Here is an 18,141-nt window from a genome sequence, read left to right on the forward strand (position 1 = left end):
GCTGGAGTATTAAAGTGAAAACAAAAACAATCAATCACTCGTGTATTTTATTAACTGCTAATTATGTCCCACCTCCACAGTCAGCTTACGTCACATTTTTAAGATCGCATGGCTTTCTTCCAATAAGGTAAAAAATTCCAACGTGTAGGATTTTGGCCTGAGGGTGACCAGAGACAAAGCTGAGGCAGCATCCTAAATGTCAAGTACCAAGTGGTTGTGCGCGGTCAATAAAATGACAACTTTTCAGCTGAAGACAACATTATTGATGTCATTTGCATATCCACTTAAAGTTGGCAAGACCTGTGCCACAATATCCCCCCCCCCAACAATAAGAACTACTTAAATCTATATTTTGGACGTAATGAGACTGCAATTTTGAAAAATGAGGAAAAAAAAGAGACGCCACTATATGAACACATATATGAACATGAGAATACTTGCCGCAATATTTTGGAATGAGTCTGTGGGGATTTTTTTCTCTTCGTCCTAAAGGAGTGACGAGGTGGACGTCAAGGCTCTGTGAGCGAATCTCCATTATTTCACACGGAATACTGTACATCCATCCTTGCCTTTATGGACCCAGCTTTGCGCTCTGAGGCACAGTCAGAACAGAAATGGGACTTCATCAATCTGTACCCACACGGTTGGAACAAGATCCATTGTCCGAATGACTTGGTAAGGGGGATATATGGAGGCTACGGCAGAAAAGTCGTCAGTCAAGATGGAGGATATCAGTATAATTGTTACGAGGGATGTTTGTTCCCACTTTTTTTCCAGACCGATACCAGAACGAGTACTCGAATCTTTCTTGAGTAGTCACCGATATCAATTACCGATACCACTCGTACAAAATGGCGGCCAGGCAAAACGATGACTTAAATACAGTTGGGGTTGGATAATAAGTACTGCATGTTCTAAAGCAGGGGTGTCCAAACGGACGCAAGGGCCACATAATGTTATGAAGAGAAATTGTGTTTAGTCCTCAAAATTGTACAAATAATTTATTTGTGCTTTTGCACATTTAGAAAAATGCTACAGTATATAAACCAATTTATTTGTAATATGGCAGTAGGGTTATTATGGTTTTGGAATTTTTCATTTTAGTTAGTTTTTATTAGTTTTCAGGGTGGTTCTGTTAGTTTTTATTAGTTTCGTTCTTTAAAAAATGCTTAGTTTTAGTTTAGTTTGTTAGTTTCAGTATTAGTATTAGTTTTTATTTTAATGTGTATTACTTGTGCGCAATATTTAAAAAAACACCATGGGAGCAACGTCATCTTTTGGTGCTTTTCTATTGGCTGCTTCTTGATGACGTCATTTCTGTGTGACTTTCTTTCAAACGTCATTATTTTCCGGTTTATATCAAAATAAATCTACTAAAAATTACATTTAAAATCATCCCCAAAGGCTCATGCATTCAATTAATTAGCAAAGACGAAAACGAAGGACATGTTTGCTGTAATTATAGTTAGTTTCAGTTTTCGTTTTTTTAAAAGCATTTTCATTTGTATTTTATTTCGGTATCAATATTGTTTTTTGAATTTTAGTTTTATTCATTAGTTTTAGTTAACTAAAATAACCTTTAATGGCACCTCCTCCCTTCTTACTTTGACCATCTCCAAACATTTTTGTTTTATTTATTTTATTTGAACTGAGTCAAATGCCATTTTTAGCACATGTCGAGGGCCACTGAAAAATTGACTTAGGGCCGCAAATGGCCCCCGGGCCGTAGTTTGGACACCACTGTTCTAAAGCTTTCCCAAAAGAAAGATTACGTAACACATCCGACACTTTCATCTACTAAATGTCCTCCATGTCCTAATATGACATCGACATATGATCACTTCACAGATGATGCTGGAAAAAAACAAACAAACAGCCCTCTGGGAGTTTATGATACAATGTGCAACACCAAAACACAAACACAAATCTGCACTTGCACAGACACACAAGATCCGGAAAGATAAAGAGAAATAATTGGAGTTATAGTAAAGCAGGCTACTCCAGTGAGTCAGATCAGAGAGTTACCACATCGTCTCTGGGAACATGAAGCCACATTAAATAAATGTGGGAACGGCTTTTACAAGGGAGCAAAGGAAACTCTCTCGACAATTATATAAGAAAAAGGCCCTGAGCCTCTCTGTCTGCCAAACGCACACTCGCGAATACACGACATACTGCGCACGCACCGACAACAACACACATGGACACGGCTGACATGCGCCAACCCAGTCAGAAGGAGAAACGGCCTCGGGAGGCTGTGACACAACTACCTGCTTAGATTCTATCAGCAGCACTTTATCAGAACTGTTACAGCTGGTGGCTGCAGGATGTCACGCTGCATATGGCTTTGCACCTTGGGAGAGCAGTGTTGCTCAACAAACACCAAGGACGGGTTCGAGAGCGCGCGTGGCAGCTCTTCATCATTGATACACCTTCGCCGCGTTTGACGAAGACATCACACACCTGCTGCTATTTATCCTTCTTAAAACAATGATGCCACTGGAATGTGTCATGCATCACAAAAGAATGCGTTTGGAATAGAACGCATCAGAAGAAATGCAAAATGTACTTGCTCTCTATCTGAGTGCGCTGTGCTGAGGATGTATTACCATGTGGCAAGTATTATAAACGCAGCATTTTAAATAATGTACATCAGGGGTGTCCAAACTACGGCCCGGGGGCCATTTGCGGACCGCCGTCCATTTTTCAGTGGCCCGCGACATATGCTAAAAATGGCATTTGACTCAGTTCAAATCAAATAAAACAAAACAAAAATGTTTGGAGAGGTTCAGTGAACTAAAACTAATGAAAAAACAAAAAAAAACAATATTGTTACCGAAATAAAATAAAAACGAAAATGCTTTTTTAAAAAACGAAATGTAACTGAAACTATATCTTGTCTTTACAAAACTAACTAAAACTAACTATAGCAAACATGTCCTTCGTTTTAGTTTTTGGTAATTAATTGAATTTATTTTGATATAAACCGGAATAATGACGTTTGAAAGTATGTCACACAGAAGTGATGTCATCTAGCAGCAGCCAATAGAAAAGCACCAAAAGATGACGTCGCTCCCATGGTGTTTTTTAAATATTACGCACAAGTAATACACATTAAAAAAAACTAATACTAATACTGAAACTAACTACAACTAAACTAAAACTAAGCATTTATTAAAGAACTAAAACTAATAAAAACTAACAGAACGACCCTGAAAACTACTAAAAACTAACTAAAATGAGAAATTCCAAAACTATAATAACCCTACTGACATATTACAAATAAAGTGTTTTATATAGTGTAGCATTTTTTTTTAATATGCAAAAGCACAAATAAATTATTTGTACAATTTTGAGGACTAAACACAATTTCTCTTCCTAACATTATGTGGCCCTTGCGTCCTTCTGATTTTCTATAAGTGACAGAGCGAGGTCAACAAATGAGAACCGGTGCCCCGGCATGTGCCTGCCGTTGCGTGCGCAAGTAGCGCGGCTCCATCAACTGGCCAACTCTTTGCCCAAACTACCACTGCCTGCTGACTCATGCGTTCATAATTGACAGCGTTGCGTAATATGATTACGACCGAACATACCCGGCTTGGTCTTACACTTAATCATGTAAAATTTCTGAGTTTTAATCAGCACGAACGACTTAATAAATGCGCCTTTATCACAAATAGTCCGTATCGCAGCATGAGTAAGAAACCACAGCAAACTGTCCCCCTCGATCTGAAGAAGAATTAACGGAGGCGAGGAGAGGAGAGGGGGCAGTGACTGGAGGAGAAATCCATTTAAATGAAATGAAGAAGAGAGGCGTCAGCATTAGCAGTTAATCCACTGCAGTGAGAATGCTTTCTTTTCCGCCTGCGGCCTCCGGGCGCGAGTCGTCATCCTAATGGGAACAGTAACGCACGCTTGTAGTGTACCTAAAAGATTTCCGTCAAATCAAGACATCTGCGGATGCTTCACATAAATGTCTCTCACCATTCAGCGACCTTTTCCAGCGGTGCGTGTCCCTTACCCTAGGGCGGGCTACGACACCAACGTGCACACATGAAAAAAAAAATGAAAAAAAAAAAAAGAGGAAACATCTCTCGTTCCCTCTCCCTCTCTTTTTCTCCGCCACCCCCTTTTCTCTCTCTGTCACCCACACACTGTCTTCTTTTAGCCCTTGCTTAAAAAGGCTGCCTAAAGATAGAAGCAAGTAGATGAACGCGAGACAGCCAGCGTCATGGCAACATTGTACAGCGGCTTGCACACCATTTAACACATCAAGTCTTCCAAATGCTTAATTCAATCTTGAGACTTCATTAGAAAAAAAACAAAAGAAATTCTATATTGAGGTCACGGAATGTGATATCAATGATAATTAATGTAATTATTTAGAAACCATTTTTAGGGGATGATATTGCAATTCTCCAATTTTGAATTAAGTAAACACAGATATATCAACCATTACATTCAAAATTAGTTTGCATAGTACATGTATGGTACACCCACTTTGTATCCACTAACCAATAGGGATGTAACGATATCCAAACGTTGCGATTCAATATTATCACGATATGAAGGTCACATGACAATTAATTATAATGATATTGTGGGGAGGTTGGTGATATTAAAAAATAAAAGGTTGAAAAAAAAATGAGCTCATAGTAAAAAAAAAATAAAAAAAAATAAAAAATAAAATAAAAAGTACAATATTGTGCTTTTGTGCATAACAGAAATGCATATAAACACCCTACAATCTCAAATAAGACTTAATATAGAGATAATGCGCGCACACATTGAGTTCCTCGCTTCACAAGCATATTACGTTCCCCCGTCATCTGACCATGAGTGTGGATTTTAAACATAGAAGGGACAAAACATGCCTTGTGAAAATTAAACTGCGCTAAAAACAAAAACAAAAAACACAAAAAACTAGCCATCAGAGGGTGCTAGAACTGCACAAATGTAAATCAACCTGACTTTTTAACAGATGTGCCGCTTTTTATATCATGACATGATGGTGACGATATATTGTGGCAGCTTTAATAATGCAATATCACGATATTGCTGTTACTGTTACATCCCTACTGACCAAGAATCCCCCCCCAAGGCAACTTGCACATCAAAGCACTTATTCTCCTCTCTGCTTTTGTATCCAACCATTTTCTTAGCCGCTTTCCTACAAGAAGGTAATTCTATTTAAATCATAAAGACTTGAGCAGAGAAAAAGCAAAATCTCCAGAATGAGATGACCAACTATGTGGTAAATGGCACTTCATTTACATAACGCTTTTCCACCTTACAAGGCCCTCGAAGCGCTTTACATTTTGACTACCCATTCACCTATTGATAACGCAGCATCAGGAGCAATTGGGGGTTCAGTATCTTGCTCAAGGGTGCTTTGATGTGGTCACAATGGCATGGGATCGAACCCACAACCTCTGGTTTGGAAGACGAACACCATACCACTGAGCCACGCCGCCCCATAACGAAACAATGGTCAAGTAAGTGGAGTTTACTTGATACAGTAAACAGTTTACTGTGTTTGTTTTTAGATTATGTTATTCATTGTTCCAAGTGTCAGAAAAAAAAAAACCGGTAAGCAGAGTTACTGTTCATAAATACTTACCATAAGAAAAACTTAAGAGCAGGTTATTAACAGGAAAAAATAAATGAACGTAAAAGATCAGTTATTCATTTTTATATTTTTTATTTGTTTTGCTACGCTCCCCAGAAAGAAGAAATTATTTTGCGCTCCCCCCAACTATCCGCCGCAACCAAAAATATAAATAGCATCATGTGTCTTTGGTTGGTAAATGGTAAAAGGACTGCTTATTTTATTTATTTATTTTTTAATATATAGCACTTTATCTACACCACATGGTAGCCAAAGTGCTCTACAATGCCTCACATTCACCCATTCACCCCAGTGGTCGCCTGTTGCCATGCAGAGAGCTGCCAAGTCCACTGGGAGTAAATCGGGGTTCAGTGTTTTGCTCAAGGGCACGATGACATGGTCACTAGGGGCGAGGGTCGAACCCACAGCCACACAGATGGGAGATGGCCACTCTACCACAGAGCCATGCCATCCCATTGTTGTAAGTACACCTCTGCAGAGGAGCTAATAATACTCGTGTGCGCGCTGCCAAAAAGCGTGCCGCTGCCACCTACTGTAGCGGATGCGCTATTACACTTGATTGTAGCAACAACAACAACAACAAGACATGTTCCATGGGATCACGTGACAGCGCCAGCACCATCCTCCAACTGCTACAGATGCAAGTGTGAAGCCGTCTTTCAGTATCACCCCACTTGCCTCGTTTAAGACGAGTAATGGCATGAGAAGATTGGATGAAATCAATCTCGACGGTCATCCCATTCATGCATCATTTGCTACATTGGTGATGAAGTATTGACTCGACCGCTGTCATCCTCATATTACAGCATGTAGTGAAGTGAATTTATCCACATTAACGCAATGCACACCCACACTGTTTGTTTCTACATCTAGATGTACAGTATCGTGGTCAATCAAAATTCACAATGTTTGTAATTAAACCAAAGTAGTGTAAAAGTCATCATGCATGATGTCATGTGACATGTGACAAAGCTCATCTCAGTATACCTCTCTGGAAGTCAGTCAACCAGCATCAAAGAAGTGAAAGTGTGTTTTGTTTTGATTTTCTTTAATAAAAAATAATTGTATATAATTAAAGATGATTATTTTTTGCGCCAAAAGATGGGCCAGCCTCAACAAGCCGTGTGTGCCAAATGAGACGACAATATACAGTACAACACGATGCACGGCTGCAGGAGCACTCACACTAGAAGGGTGCACTAACGGATAGTCAGTTGGAGATGATGTGTTGTTAATCCGGTAGTTTAAACACGAGGATGAGCAACTTACAACGTTGACCCGCAAGGGTTCTGACCCAGGTCGCATCCGCCTCTTCCTCCTGCAGCTACTGCCTTCAGACCGCAGACGGACTGATGATGATGATGATGATGATGACTGACCCGCATCTGTTAAACAAGCAAGAAAGTTAGACGATCCTATCGAATCAGACACATTGATATATGGAATATTAACTCTTTGACCGCCAAAAATGTTTAATAACGATCAATAAAATCATGACGTATATTGCCATAAACGTTAAATAACGTCAACATTTTTTTTTATTTTTTATTTGATTCTCAGTGCAACGTATAAGTGCAGCACTGCCTGGTCAATGGGTTGTGGAATCTAAAACACTCTAAACTATGGCCAGCAGATGGGAGCATTGTATCTCTCTTCGTCAATGATCAAAGCCTCTGTCATATCAAAGTTTTTCTTTGATAACGTGTGGCAGTAAAAGAGTTAAATAAATGTGGCACCTGAATGAGGCAGGAGAAGAGCCAAGGTACTGGGGGGCAGAGGAAGGGAGCGGCACCGCTGCAGAGAAACCTTCAGGGGCGGTTCTAATGGAGACACCCCCGGAGGACGAGACAAGGCCTAGAGGGTACTCAGGAGTTAGGACGCAGTTGATATATTCTCAGACTGAATGTACACGACAACATACCAAAAAAAACATCCTGCCTTCTCTGCTTTGTGTCCAAGTGAATTCAAAATATTTCACAATCCAGCATGCCGAATGTGATGGTGCGTTAGTTGTGCATTGGCTGGCTGCAAACTGTCAGACGACGCAGTACATCAAGCCAGCCGGGCAGCCTCGAAGGTTCAAACGAACTGACTTTGAGTTAGGTTAACGAGAAGGAGAACTTATGGGAGCAATGAGGCAGAAAATTGGACATGGAGGAAAAATGAGAGAGGCAACAAAGAGAAAGATAGAAGAGTGACAAGGGGGGGATGTGAGCTGGTGGAAAAAGCAGCGTCTGGAAATAAAAGGCCTCGCTTTTATAAATGGGGCAGAGCATGCTGGCATTGTTGCGGCTAACAGTGAGTAGTGTATAAATACTGGGTTAGGAACAGGCTGACCTTCAGCATCTGTAGTGTGTTCATTCATTCTGGCCCTGTGCTCTATTTATCAGTGAGCTGGTGGAGACACTCAGACTTCTTCTTTTTTTTTTTTTTTTTTTTTTTTAACTCATTCACTCCCAGTCATTTTCAGATTTCGCAATCCCGTTCGCTCCCGGCTGTTTTACTGGATTTTGACTGATTTTGCAAGGCCCACAGAATATTGTGTTCTATTGCTATAAAAGCATGGAACCTATCAAAAGAAAGATGAAAGTCTCTCATCAGGAAAAAAAAAGTATGTTTCTATCCGTTTCCGTTTTGCAGCAATTAGCATTAGAAGAGAGCTAAGTTTCATCAGTTTTCACAAATCTATTTAAAATTGTAAGTAATTGAGCTTTTTTTCTACATGGCCCTGGTTGATCTCCTTTGCTCTGCTGCCACCTGCTGGCTGTTTGTGTAATAACTACCATTTGTGCAACCGTTCTTAGCAGTTGAGAGGCTGCATCAAAGCCTTCTTTATGCTCTAGCATAAAAAACAAAAAAAACCCGTATAAATACGTCTTTGGGACACTTAAGAGTATTAAAAAAACATATTTATACGTTATTGGGAGTAAATGAGTTAAACTCTTCATCTAACTCTAACTTTTAATGTGCTTCTATAGCACAAATTGAGTTACACAAATGCCTGTATCTTACTCTGTTGTGCAACTCCGTGGACTGCGCGGTGCTAGTCACACTTGCTTCAATGACAGAGCAGGGCCTGGGACGAGCAGGCCTCCATCTAAGCCCCAGCGAGTGTTGCACGGTGGGATTAGGTCGGTGCCTCCGTCGGCACAGTGAGCCAAACTCACTATAAGCGTTGTCGAGATCTCGGTCTGGGTTCGGCCTCCGCAGATCCAACACAGCTGATGCCGGGCGAGGACGAGGGCGCAGCAGCTTCTGGGGTACAGAGGTCTTCTCTGTGTTAGAGTGGGCCAAGGCCGGGCCTGGCAGTCTTACACTGCAGCCTGTCTGGCTTGCAATCTGCTCACACAGCTGGGATTGGCAAAGATTCTCAGAGGCTTGGCCCGGATACAAGGTGCAACAATAAATGCTTACAGGACACTACATTAGGTACACCTGAAATCGAATGAGATTCACATACAATGCTTTGCTTTCATTCAAATTTAGAAACGTGTTATTTTAATGTTTTGAGACTCTGCTCTAGGGCTGGGTATTGCCAACAATGTCACGATACGATACGTATCACGATATAGGGGTCACGATACGATACGTATCGCGATACATATGTATCCCAATACTTGATCTTCGAGGCGACACGTATCCCGAGATATTACATTAATTTACTTGCATAACAGTCATATGTGCACCTAAAGTTTGCGAGGGAACGCAAAGTTGTTTTTTTCGCCTGCCATGTCACCTTCGCTGCGCCGTAAACACTTCCGGGTCATCTTCCATGTGAACAAAAGCGACGTGTAAACAAAGCAGTAGAAAATCTTTGCGAGAGAACGCAAAGTTTTTTGCGTTCCCTCGCAATCTTTGCGAGGGAACGCAATCTTGGCGTTCCCTCGCAATCTTTGCGAGGGAACGCAAAGATGTTTTGCGAGGGCACGCAAAGTTTTTTGCGAGGGCACGCAATCTTAGATTGCGAGGGAACGCAAAATGTTTTGCGAGGGAACGCAAAGTTTTTTTTTTTTTCTACCATGTCACCTTAGGGGCTCCGTAGGTTTACCACCAAGCGGCATGCCTGGTTTAAATGTGCACGCACTGCAGAGCAAGGAGCAGCTTTCACAGGCACACCGGGAACATTTATTAATATGCATGAGCCGATATGAGCAAAAATCAACCGGGATAGGCTCAAAGTAAACTAATTTGCAGCAATAAGCAGGATAAGCGGTGGAATATGGATGGCTCTATTTCATATAAATCAAAACTGAGTTAAGTATTAATAATTAAGAGCATAATTATTTATCTTTCACAGTGGAGACCACACTACTTAAGTTTAATTAATAAATAGCAGTGATTCAATTATTAGGATTAAGAAAAAAGTAATAAATGCAGCACTAGTAAGGGGCGGTGCTTGGACCAAGAAAGAAGCCATTACATTCCGGTGATGATCAAGATCTATGATTATCAAAACACCACCAGTACAACCTTCAATGGGACACCAAAGAATCTCTTTGCCCAGCGAAGTTGCATTTAACTTTTAGTTCAATTAATTTGCATGTAATCTTTAAGAAGTATTTATTTATAACTTTTATGTGCAGTGCATTTTTATTAAATTATTATTTAAGTACATAATGTTTTTTTTTTTTTTTTTATAGTGTCAATGTTTAGATTGTGCATAATATGGTGGATGACAATAACAAACTATAAAATGCTGCTATATTTTACGTATCATTGGTCAGGATGGTGATACTTGAAGCGCAAAGCCTTTTTAGATAGTATTTGGTGAAAAAAAGTTAGAAAACCACCGATCTAGATCAAAGTAATAATGATCAACATTTACCTTACTGTTCTTTTGACCCCCTCTCTTTCAGGTGTACCTAATGTTGTGAGGTGACTGATTAATGTACCGTTCTAGTTCTATAACCTTTTGACCTTTTGAGGATTTGGGGAAATTCAATTCAATCAGAAAATGTACATTTTACACGAGCTCCTATTTTTACCAAAGAATTGTGGGGAACAGCAAACACAATATGTTGAATTGCCTTTGAAACAAATTAACATGTAAAAATACAGTGGTGCAACAATGACAACAAAATTCACTGCACATGCCCTTGCATGACAAACCCTTATGATATTGTGCTGAGTATTGCGATGTCATTTCTCATTTTGTCAATAGGATTTGGGCTACCATGTCCTGACTCAGTGTGACTGGCAGGGGCATGACTAATACCTTCACTAGTGTACAAAAAAAAAAAAAAAAAAAAAGATAGCCACTATTATGCAACATAGACATGACCGTGCTCAAGGGAAGTCCGGGCTGTCGTCGCATGCTACATGAGGCTGGCAGAGCAAGAAAGAGCAAACAAACATCTCTGGTTTGAAGTTAATTGCCACTGCAATTACTACCGCCTCTTGCCAACAGATGGTGCTAAAAGATAACATTTCAATAGGTGCCATATTCATTTCAGCACAAGGTTGGTGAAATGAATACTTTTATTATTCCTTATGTTTATACCACACCTATTGGATTGAACTCATGGGGCAATGAGAGCTTTGTTGCTATTTTCCTACTCAGTTGCTGTTACAGGAAAATGAATGTATTTGGTTAAAATTGTTACATGAACACATTTTGAACATGGACGGTAATTGCATGCCTCTGGCAGTGTTAATGATTAGGAAAAGGTTGCATCGGGATGTGGTTACTGGTTAGGGCATCATTGTTAAACAGAAACATACTGACTTCTTACACCAGAGGTGTCCAAACTACGGCCAGGGGGCCATTTGCCGCCCGCCGTCCATTTTTCAGTGGCCCGCGACATATGCTTAAAAATGGCATTTGACTCAGTTCAAATAAAATAAAAACAAAAATGTTTGGAGATGGTCAAAGTAAGAAGGGAGGGTGTCGAAAAACACAGGTGCTATTAAAGGTGATTTTAGTTAACCAAAACTAACAAAATAACCACAACAAAAAACAATTTCGTTAACAAAATAAAATAAAAACAAAAATGCTTTAAAAAATCAAAACTAACTGAAATTACATTTTATGTTTACAAAACTAATTAGAACTATATTATAGCAAAAATGTACTTCATTTTTGGTGTGATTTTTTGTAGATTTATTTTGATATCAACCTGAATAATGACGTTTGAAAGTATGGCACACAGAAGTGACATCATCTAGCAACAGCCAATAGAAAAGCACCTTTCAGATGACGTCGCTCTCATGGTGTTTTTTAAATATTGCGCACAAGTAATACACATTTCACAAAAAAACTAATGCTAATACTGAAACTAACTAAAACTAAACTAAAACTAAGCATTTATTAAAGAACCAAAATTAAAATTTCCAAAACTATATTAACCGTACTGCCATATTAAAAATAAAATGGTGTATATACTGTAGCATTTTTCTAAATATGCCAAAGCACAAATAAATGATTTGCACAATTTTTAGGACTAAACACAATTTCTCTTCATAACATTATGTGGCCCTTGTGTCCTTCTGATTTTCTGTATGTGGCCCTCAAATGAAAATGTTTGGACACCCCTGTCTTACACATTTACAGAAATTCTGTAATGGGATCTGAACGTAAAATGGAAAGATACTTTATCTGTGCTATAGCTGCATTTACACAAATGATGTACATTACCTTAAAAATCTCCTCAGTGGAATCGGATGATGGTATGCTATTGGTTGTGCTCTCTTTACTATTTACTTGTAATTGAATATTCACTTCCTGTATCTGTTGCGAGACAGGTGGAGCATCCTTGGAATCCTCATCATTTCCTGTGTTTTCCTTTACCTTTTCTCCAAGGTGCAGACAGTTTGATGGATTCATTTCATGCTCAGCATGACTCTCCGTGTCTGGAGTGGAGTGAGGAATATGATTCTGTACAATCGTGGACCTGTGGTTTGTCGTCGCGGTGCCGATATGATTGCCTGCGCTCGCTGAGCTTTGAAGGCCGTTGACGCTTCCGGACGCCGACCACGTCCGAAAAGCTTTGAACGCAACCTTAGGAGATCCCTCACCTGTCACAGGTGCTGGGACCTCGTGGTCAAAGCTACAGGATTTTGAGGATTTAGTGGTCAATGGTGAGGACGGAGAATTGTGAAGTCCTTCGCCGCGGTGTGTTAGGGACACACTGTGAACTTTGTGAACTGTGCACTGATGAGTCAAGCTTATTGGGGTCTTCTCTTCCTCAGGAGGGGAGAAGGAGCGGGACGTTGTCCGCCATTTTCTGGCCGTTTCTGCTACATTATTAAAAAATTTAAACAGTCCACCAAAATGTCCCTTCATGTCTGGATTTTTTGGAGGCAGTGCTTGGAAGTCTTTGACATTCTCAAGGTCTACAGAACCGTAGTCGGAGTCGATAGTCTTGTCAAGAGAGTGATGCTCTGAATCAAAGCTCCTCTCTGAATAAACAGGATTTGCCTTTCCCAAAAGAGAGATCCTCCTCAAGTAACTCCACACGTCTTTGTGTCGCCTTCCTGCACCTTGGGCGGTACTTTTGCTAGCCTTAACACTAGCCTCCTCACAGCCTGCAGCTTTGTGACAGTTAGTTAAATTGACGTTGTTTCTTTTCGAATAGGAAACTTTTTCTGATGGTTTACAGCCGTTCTGAACTGTAGTTTCTGGCACCGCGGTGGGTTGTTGGTCATCCGCCGGAGCTGGGAGGTCGATGTCTTCGAAAGAACAGTCAAACTCGCCCGTGTAGCCGGCATACGAATGCCTCTTGCCACGATGTCGAAGCGTGCCCCTGCTGGATTGCTGCGGCGTGCCAACGTCTCTGCAAAAAGAGTCCTCATCCACCAGTGAGCTGCTAAGTTTGGCACTAGACAATTTCCCAGCCTTCCCTCGGAACACAGAAGGGGATTTAAGTTTCTTAAAGGAGCGGACTTTATCGGCAAATGAGAGTTTGGGGACAGACGCTTCCCCAAGTAAGATCATGGAGTGGGGTCTTCGCTCCAGCTCGGAGACATTTTTTTTCCGGTTCAAGATCTTCCAGATGCCCCCAGTGGCACGGGGTCTCCGGTTGACCTCCTGTCTGTCCTTGACAGGGGTCTGAAAAGATGGGCCCTGCGTCTCTTCAGGTCCTGACCCAGTCTCTTGAATGTAAACACTGCTGGTCTCGTTCTCCACATCCAGGGAAACGTTAAACACTCGGTTCACAAACCCATTAGGGTTGCTACTCTCAGCGGCAGGATTGTCTAGTTGCTCCATCATCTCTCATTCCACAATGTCAGCTATTCGCTCCAATGAGCATCATGTCTCGGGCCTCTTTCTCGCTCAACGCCTAAAAACAATTAACAACAACAACAACAATATCAGTTTTGTCAACAACAATAATCTCTTCCCCACCGCGTGCCTCTCCCTCACATTTGGGCCACCTTATCCATTTAAACTAGGAGGCAGTGTTGTCATGGAAACCCTCAAGTCAGGTACTTCTTGTTATTTGATGCTGGTTATGACATCAAATAAGCCGCTTCAGAAAACTGATGCAAAGAAAGTGAACTAAACCGAGCATAAAAAAAAAAAAAAAATAGCGTTTGGTACACATAAAATGTATTTACAATAGTAAGCTTCAGTATGCTATTATGGGCACTTTTATGTGAGTTCTCATTTCTTTCACACAATTATGACTCATGTTACATTCAAAATAGTATAATGCCATTTCTGAAAGACGAGCTACTCGTCAGACACTTTATACTGACACTCCCCGGATTAATGGTGACACTGGGCGTCCACTTTAAAAAGCGCAGGTTCTTCAACTGTCATCTCAAACGAAAACATAAACAAACACTGACGTTTGCGAGTTTAAGATAAAGTTGTTCGCTTACTTCCCAGTCGGTGGTGAAGACGCCATTGTTGTCGCTTGTGTCCTTAAGGAAAAAAACAAAACAAAACAAAACCAAACCAAACTCCGACTTTCAACTTCATCCGGCTGTTTGTTAGCGGCTTAGCTGACATCCATGAGCGAAGCGGCGGTTCAGTGACGGGCGGCAGCCGACTCCCCACACGAGATCCTTTCCTGCTCGGTTTACACAACAAAACCTCGCCCGAGCCAGTCTGACCGAAGCAACAGTTTGAGTGAAGCCACACACCGGTGAACTATTGGCCTGCCCGCGTGCACGCGCGCTCGCTCGCCGACACGCTGATTTTCAGATCCGTGCGCGCGCACACCAGAGCGCACAAGGCACATGGTTGACATGGTAAATTCAACTCCACAACAAACAACTTGCGCAGTTTTAACACTGTCAAGTGGCAATAGAAAATCGGTATGAAACTACATAATGGATAGATTAATAGATTCTAAAAATATTCGATAGTGACAGCACTAATATGCAAATGTACTGTTAAGTCTATAAAATATATAATACAAAGACACAAAAAAAAACACTAACACAAAACTTGTATAATCTATGTATTGCAAACACTATGAAATGCTGTATAAAAATGATAACACTAAACCACAACAAACATAACTACAATGAGAAGATACAAATAGTGTATAATCATGGTCGATGTTTATTATTAAACACGCTGTTATTACTTTTCAATTAAAGAAAGCGTTATTAACTTCATAAAGGTGGGATTTTTTTTTTTTAAAGCTATTGAATATTTTGCATGTATGCAGCTACGCTATACAATATATTTATATAGTACTAGCAGCAAACAAAATGTATCTAAGTTAAAAGCACTTTTTTTGTATTATTTCCATCAAGCTAACTCTTATACCATGATTGTCTGTGTGCTTATTTGTGAGGCCGATTTACATTAAAGCGCATTTGTCAGTGAAAACAAGTAATTGACTGCACTCTGGTCTCACTGGCTGATCCTCCTTTGGGATTTGCCTTGAATGTGAAAATCCTTCCATTGAAAGGACACTATGGGGAGAGGGAGCTCGGGGGGGTCGGGGAACTGAAGGAATTCACAAAACCTAAACAGCTCCACAGCACCGTAGCCCATAGAAAGAGGAGATGGTGGAAGAAGGGACCTAAATTTAAACATTTCCTCTCTGTCCTGTTTTGGGCCCATTGTCATTGAATGGCGTTCTCCCTTCTGCACAGGAAGGAGTGGATCTGACATCAATGCTCTCGGGCTGACAATGCCAGGAAGTCTGTCTGACTGTATGTAAATATCTCTATGTGTCCATGCTTCCCTTGCTGCCCATGGAGCCACATTTTAGTGCCTGGTCCTGGGACGACTATAAGCACGTATAGCTACATTGTGATTCGCATACCGTACCTCGTCGTAAGTCAACCGACAGGAGTCGCGAGGAATTATACAGCAACATTATCTCCAAAATCTCTCAACTCAAAACCGCCACTTCTCACACTGTACATGCTATCGGTATTACTGACTCATTTTTTCTTCTGTTTTGTCTTTCTGCTGTCAGCTTTCCCTCACGACTTTCTTCCATTCCCTCCCTCCCTTCCCTCCCTCTACATACTCAGTCACTTCCTCAGGACCCCCAAGCCGTCTTCCTGCTGTCCCCTCCCATCACAAGACAAACTGTGAAGCAGCACTCTGGCCTACGCACTTCTTTCTCTCTCTCTCTCTCTCTCTCTCTCTCTCACTGTGTGTGTGTGTGTGTGTATATATATATATATATATATATATATATATATATATATATGCAGAGTGTATTGTCAGTGACTAATGAACTTATTTACTCCCAAAAATGTATAACCAGTTCTATTTTAATTAAATATAGACATGGCTTTGATGCAGCTTCTGACCTAAAGAGGTCACTTAAAGCACTGGTTGTTATTATAAAAAATAAAAAATAAAAAAAATAAAATAAATAAAAATAATGGCCAGCAGGTGGCAGCAGAGTATAAGAGATCAGCTAGGGCCATGTTGCAACAAGCTCTTTTACCCGGTGTTTTCAACATTAGAATAGCTATATTCTAATACTAATTGAAGCAAAACACAAACAGATACAAATATTATCCACAACACAAATATACAATTTTTGAAATTGTGGCAGCTGATAATATAATGTATTTTTTTTTTAATGTGTATATTTTTAGTTAATATTTATGAAATTGTTTCCATTTATTTTTTACATTTAATGGAAAGAAAGATTAGAGACGTATGGACCTTCGGCCAGCTGTGCCTGTGTCTAAAACGATAAGTCTTGTTGATGATTGAGCCGTGTGCATTAGCGCCAATTTCCTATTTATCTCAAGTGTTGAACGCTCTCAACAGAGCTCTTTGATATGATGTCATTGCGGTCTCGATTGTCAGAACAATCAACCTCTTCCTCCTCTTCCTATGACACGGTCCTCACTGGTGGAGATTACGGTACACAAACACTCGCAGAGTTTCAGCCCAGCTGTAATTATTTCACCAGTCTTTGTCAAAGTTGTTGAGTGAAAACAGGCTGCCTTCAAAAAAAAAAAAAAAAGCTGGCCAGTCTGGGTCAATGGGGGTGGGTGTATGGCAGTAGATAAGTTGTGATATCAAAAGGGAGGTTTACAAACATGTGAACTGGATTCAATAGGTTTTTTTTTTAGGTTTTTTTTTAAAATACATTAAACAGGCTCAGGTAAGTTTTCTCTTGTAGTCCAAAAGTTTGAATTATCCTGACATTCCAGACATTCCCTCTCTGCTGACCTGCATTCTACCCTGGCCATGCTGCACATGGCACGATCATTGAGACACACGCGCACAATCACATTCACTGGCCAGTCAGTCTCCCACCAACTCACTTTTTTTTTTTTTTTAACTGCACCTGCATATGGGATACTTGTTTTGTCTTATTTTTGTCAAACACACACACAAAAAAACATCCCAATGGCAACAAGCAGGTAAAAAAAAAAAAAAAAAAAAATGTGTAAAGATGCTTGGGGGGGCCTTCAGCTGGGGACTTTTAGCCTTTATCAGGAGGAATCTAAAAACAGGAAGGCGGGTTCCAATAAACAAGGCGAACGGAAGACAACCGCAGTTCTACTTCCTGTTTCAGAGCAAGAAAGGAAACGGCAGATTTTTAAGGAATTCAAATCTGAACTTTGCGGTCCTCACTTAAAACGTACTCTCGTTAGTAATTAGCTTTCATGAGTCATACTTGGTTTCTTTTTCTTTTTCTTCCCTCCATGATCTTATGGTTGGTCTTTGTTGACTTTGGATGGTTTTGGGCTTGCAAATGAGAAGTCAGAATGAAAAAATGATCAAGCTAACCTGTTTATTGGTTATCTGGTGTGCTATCTTCCTGCACAAGCCTCGGGCTGAGCTGGACTTGGCGTCGTTTGTGGGTCAGCAGCAAAGAGAGGAAGGCGGCCTGGCACAAAAAAAAAAAAAAAAAAAAAAAATGTTTCCGGTCTTTTGAATGCGTCCACTTCTTTGGAGAGCGGAGCGTCTCACTGACTCCCACAAGAGAATGAGCCAAATCATCCAGCAGATGAGGCCAGGGTATTTTTTTTTTTTTTCAAAATACTGGTGATTGAAGGCTACTTCGTACATAATTAGCGTGCGATGGATAGAACGCTGCCATTCCTGTCAGCTATTGTTTGTTCGGAATGTT

General features: G+C 40.5%; 1 protein-coding gene across 8 annotated transcripts in view; it reads right to left on the reverse strand.

Annotated features, from left to right (window-relative positions):
- Positions 1 to 17,877, reverse strand: part of arhgef9a (Cdc42 guanine nucleotide exchange factor (GEF) 9a) — a 55,495-nt gene extending 37,618 nt beyond the window's left edge. For 2 of the 8 annotated variants that reach the window (XM_077531412.1, XM_077531415.1), the window contains exons 1-5: positions 14,453 to 14,673; positions 12,264 to 13,908; positions 8,642 to 8,980; positions 7,366 to 7,483; positions 6,899 to 7,014 (exon numbers count right to left, since the gene is read on the reverse strand). In XM_077531412.1, coding sequence (XP_077387538.1) covers positions 6,899 to 7,014; positions 7,366 to 7,483; positions 8,642 to 8,980; positions 12,264 to 13,838 — 2,148 coding nt within the window. In that variant the 5' untranslated portion in view covers positions 13,839 to 13,908; positions 14,453 to 14,673. Of the gene's footprint in view, positions 1 to 441; positions 903 to 6,898; positions 7,015 to 7,365; positions 7,484 to 8,641; positions 8,981 to 12,263; positions 13,909 to 14,452; positions 14,676 to 17,798 lie in introns of those variants that run through there. The other 6 variants (XM_077531413.1, XM_077531414.1, XM_077531411.1 and 3 more) reach the window with 5 other exon arrangements.
- Positions 17,878 to 18,141: the final 264 nt, after the last annotated feature.

The sequence above is a fragment of the Festucalex cinctus genome, chromosome 9 (genome assembly GCF_051991245.1).
Source record: "Festucalex cinctus isolate MCC-2025b chromosome 9, RoL_Fcin_1.0, whole genome shotgun sequence".
NCBI classification, from domain to species: Eukaryota; Metazoa; Chordata; class Actinopteri; order Syngnathiformes; family Syngnathidae; genus Festucalex; species Festucalex cinctus.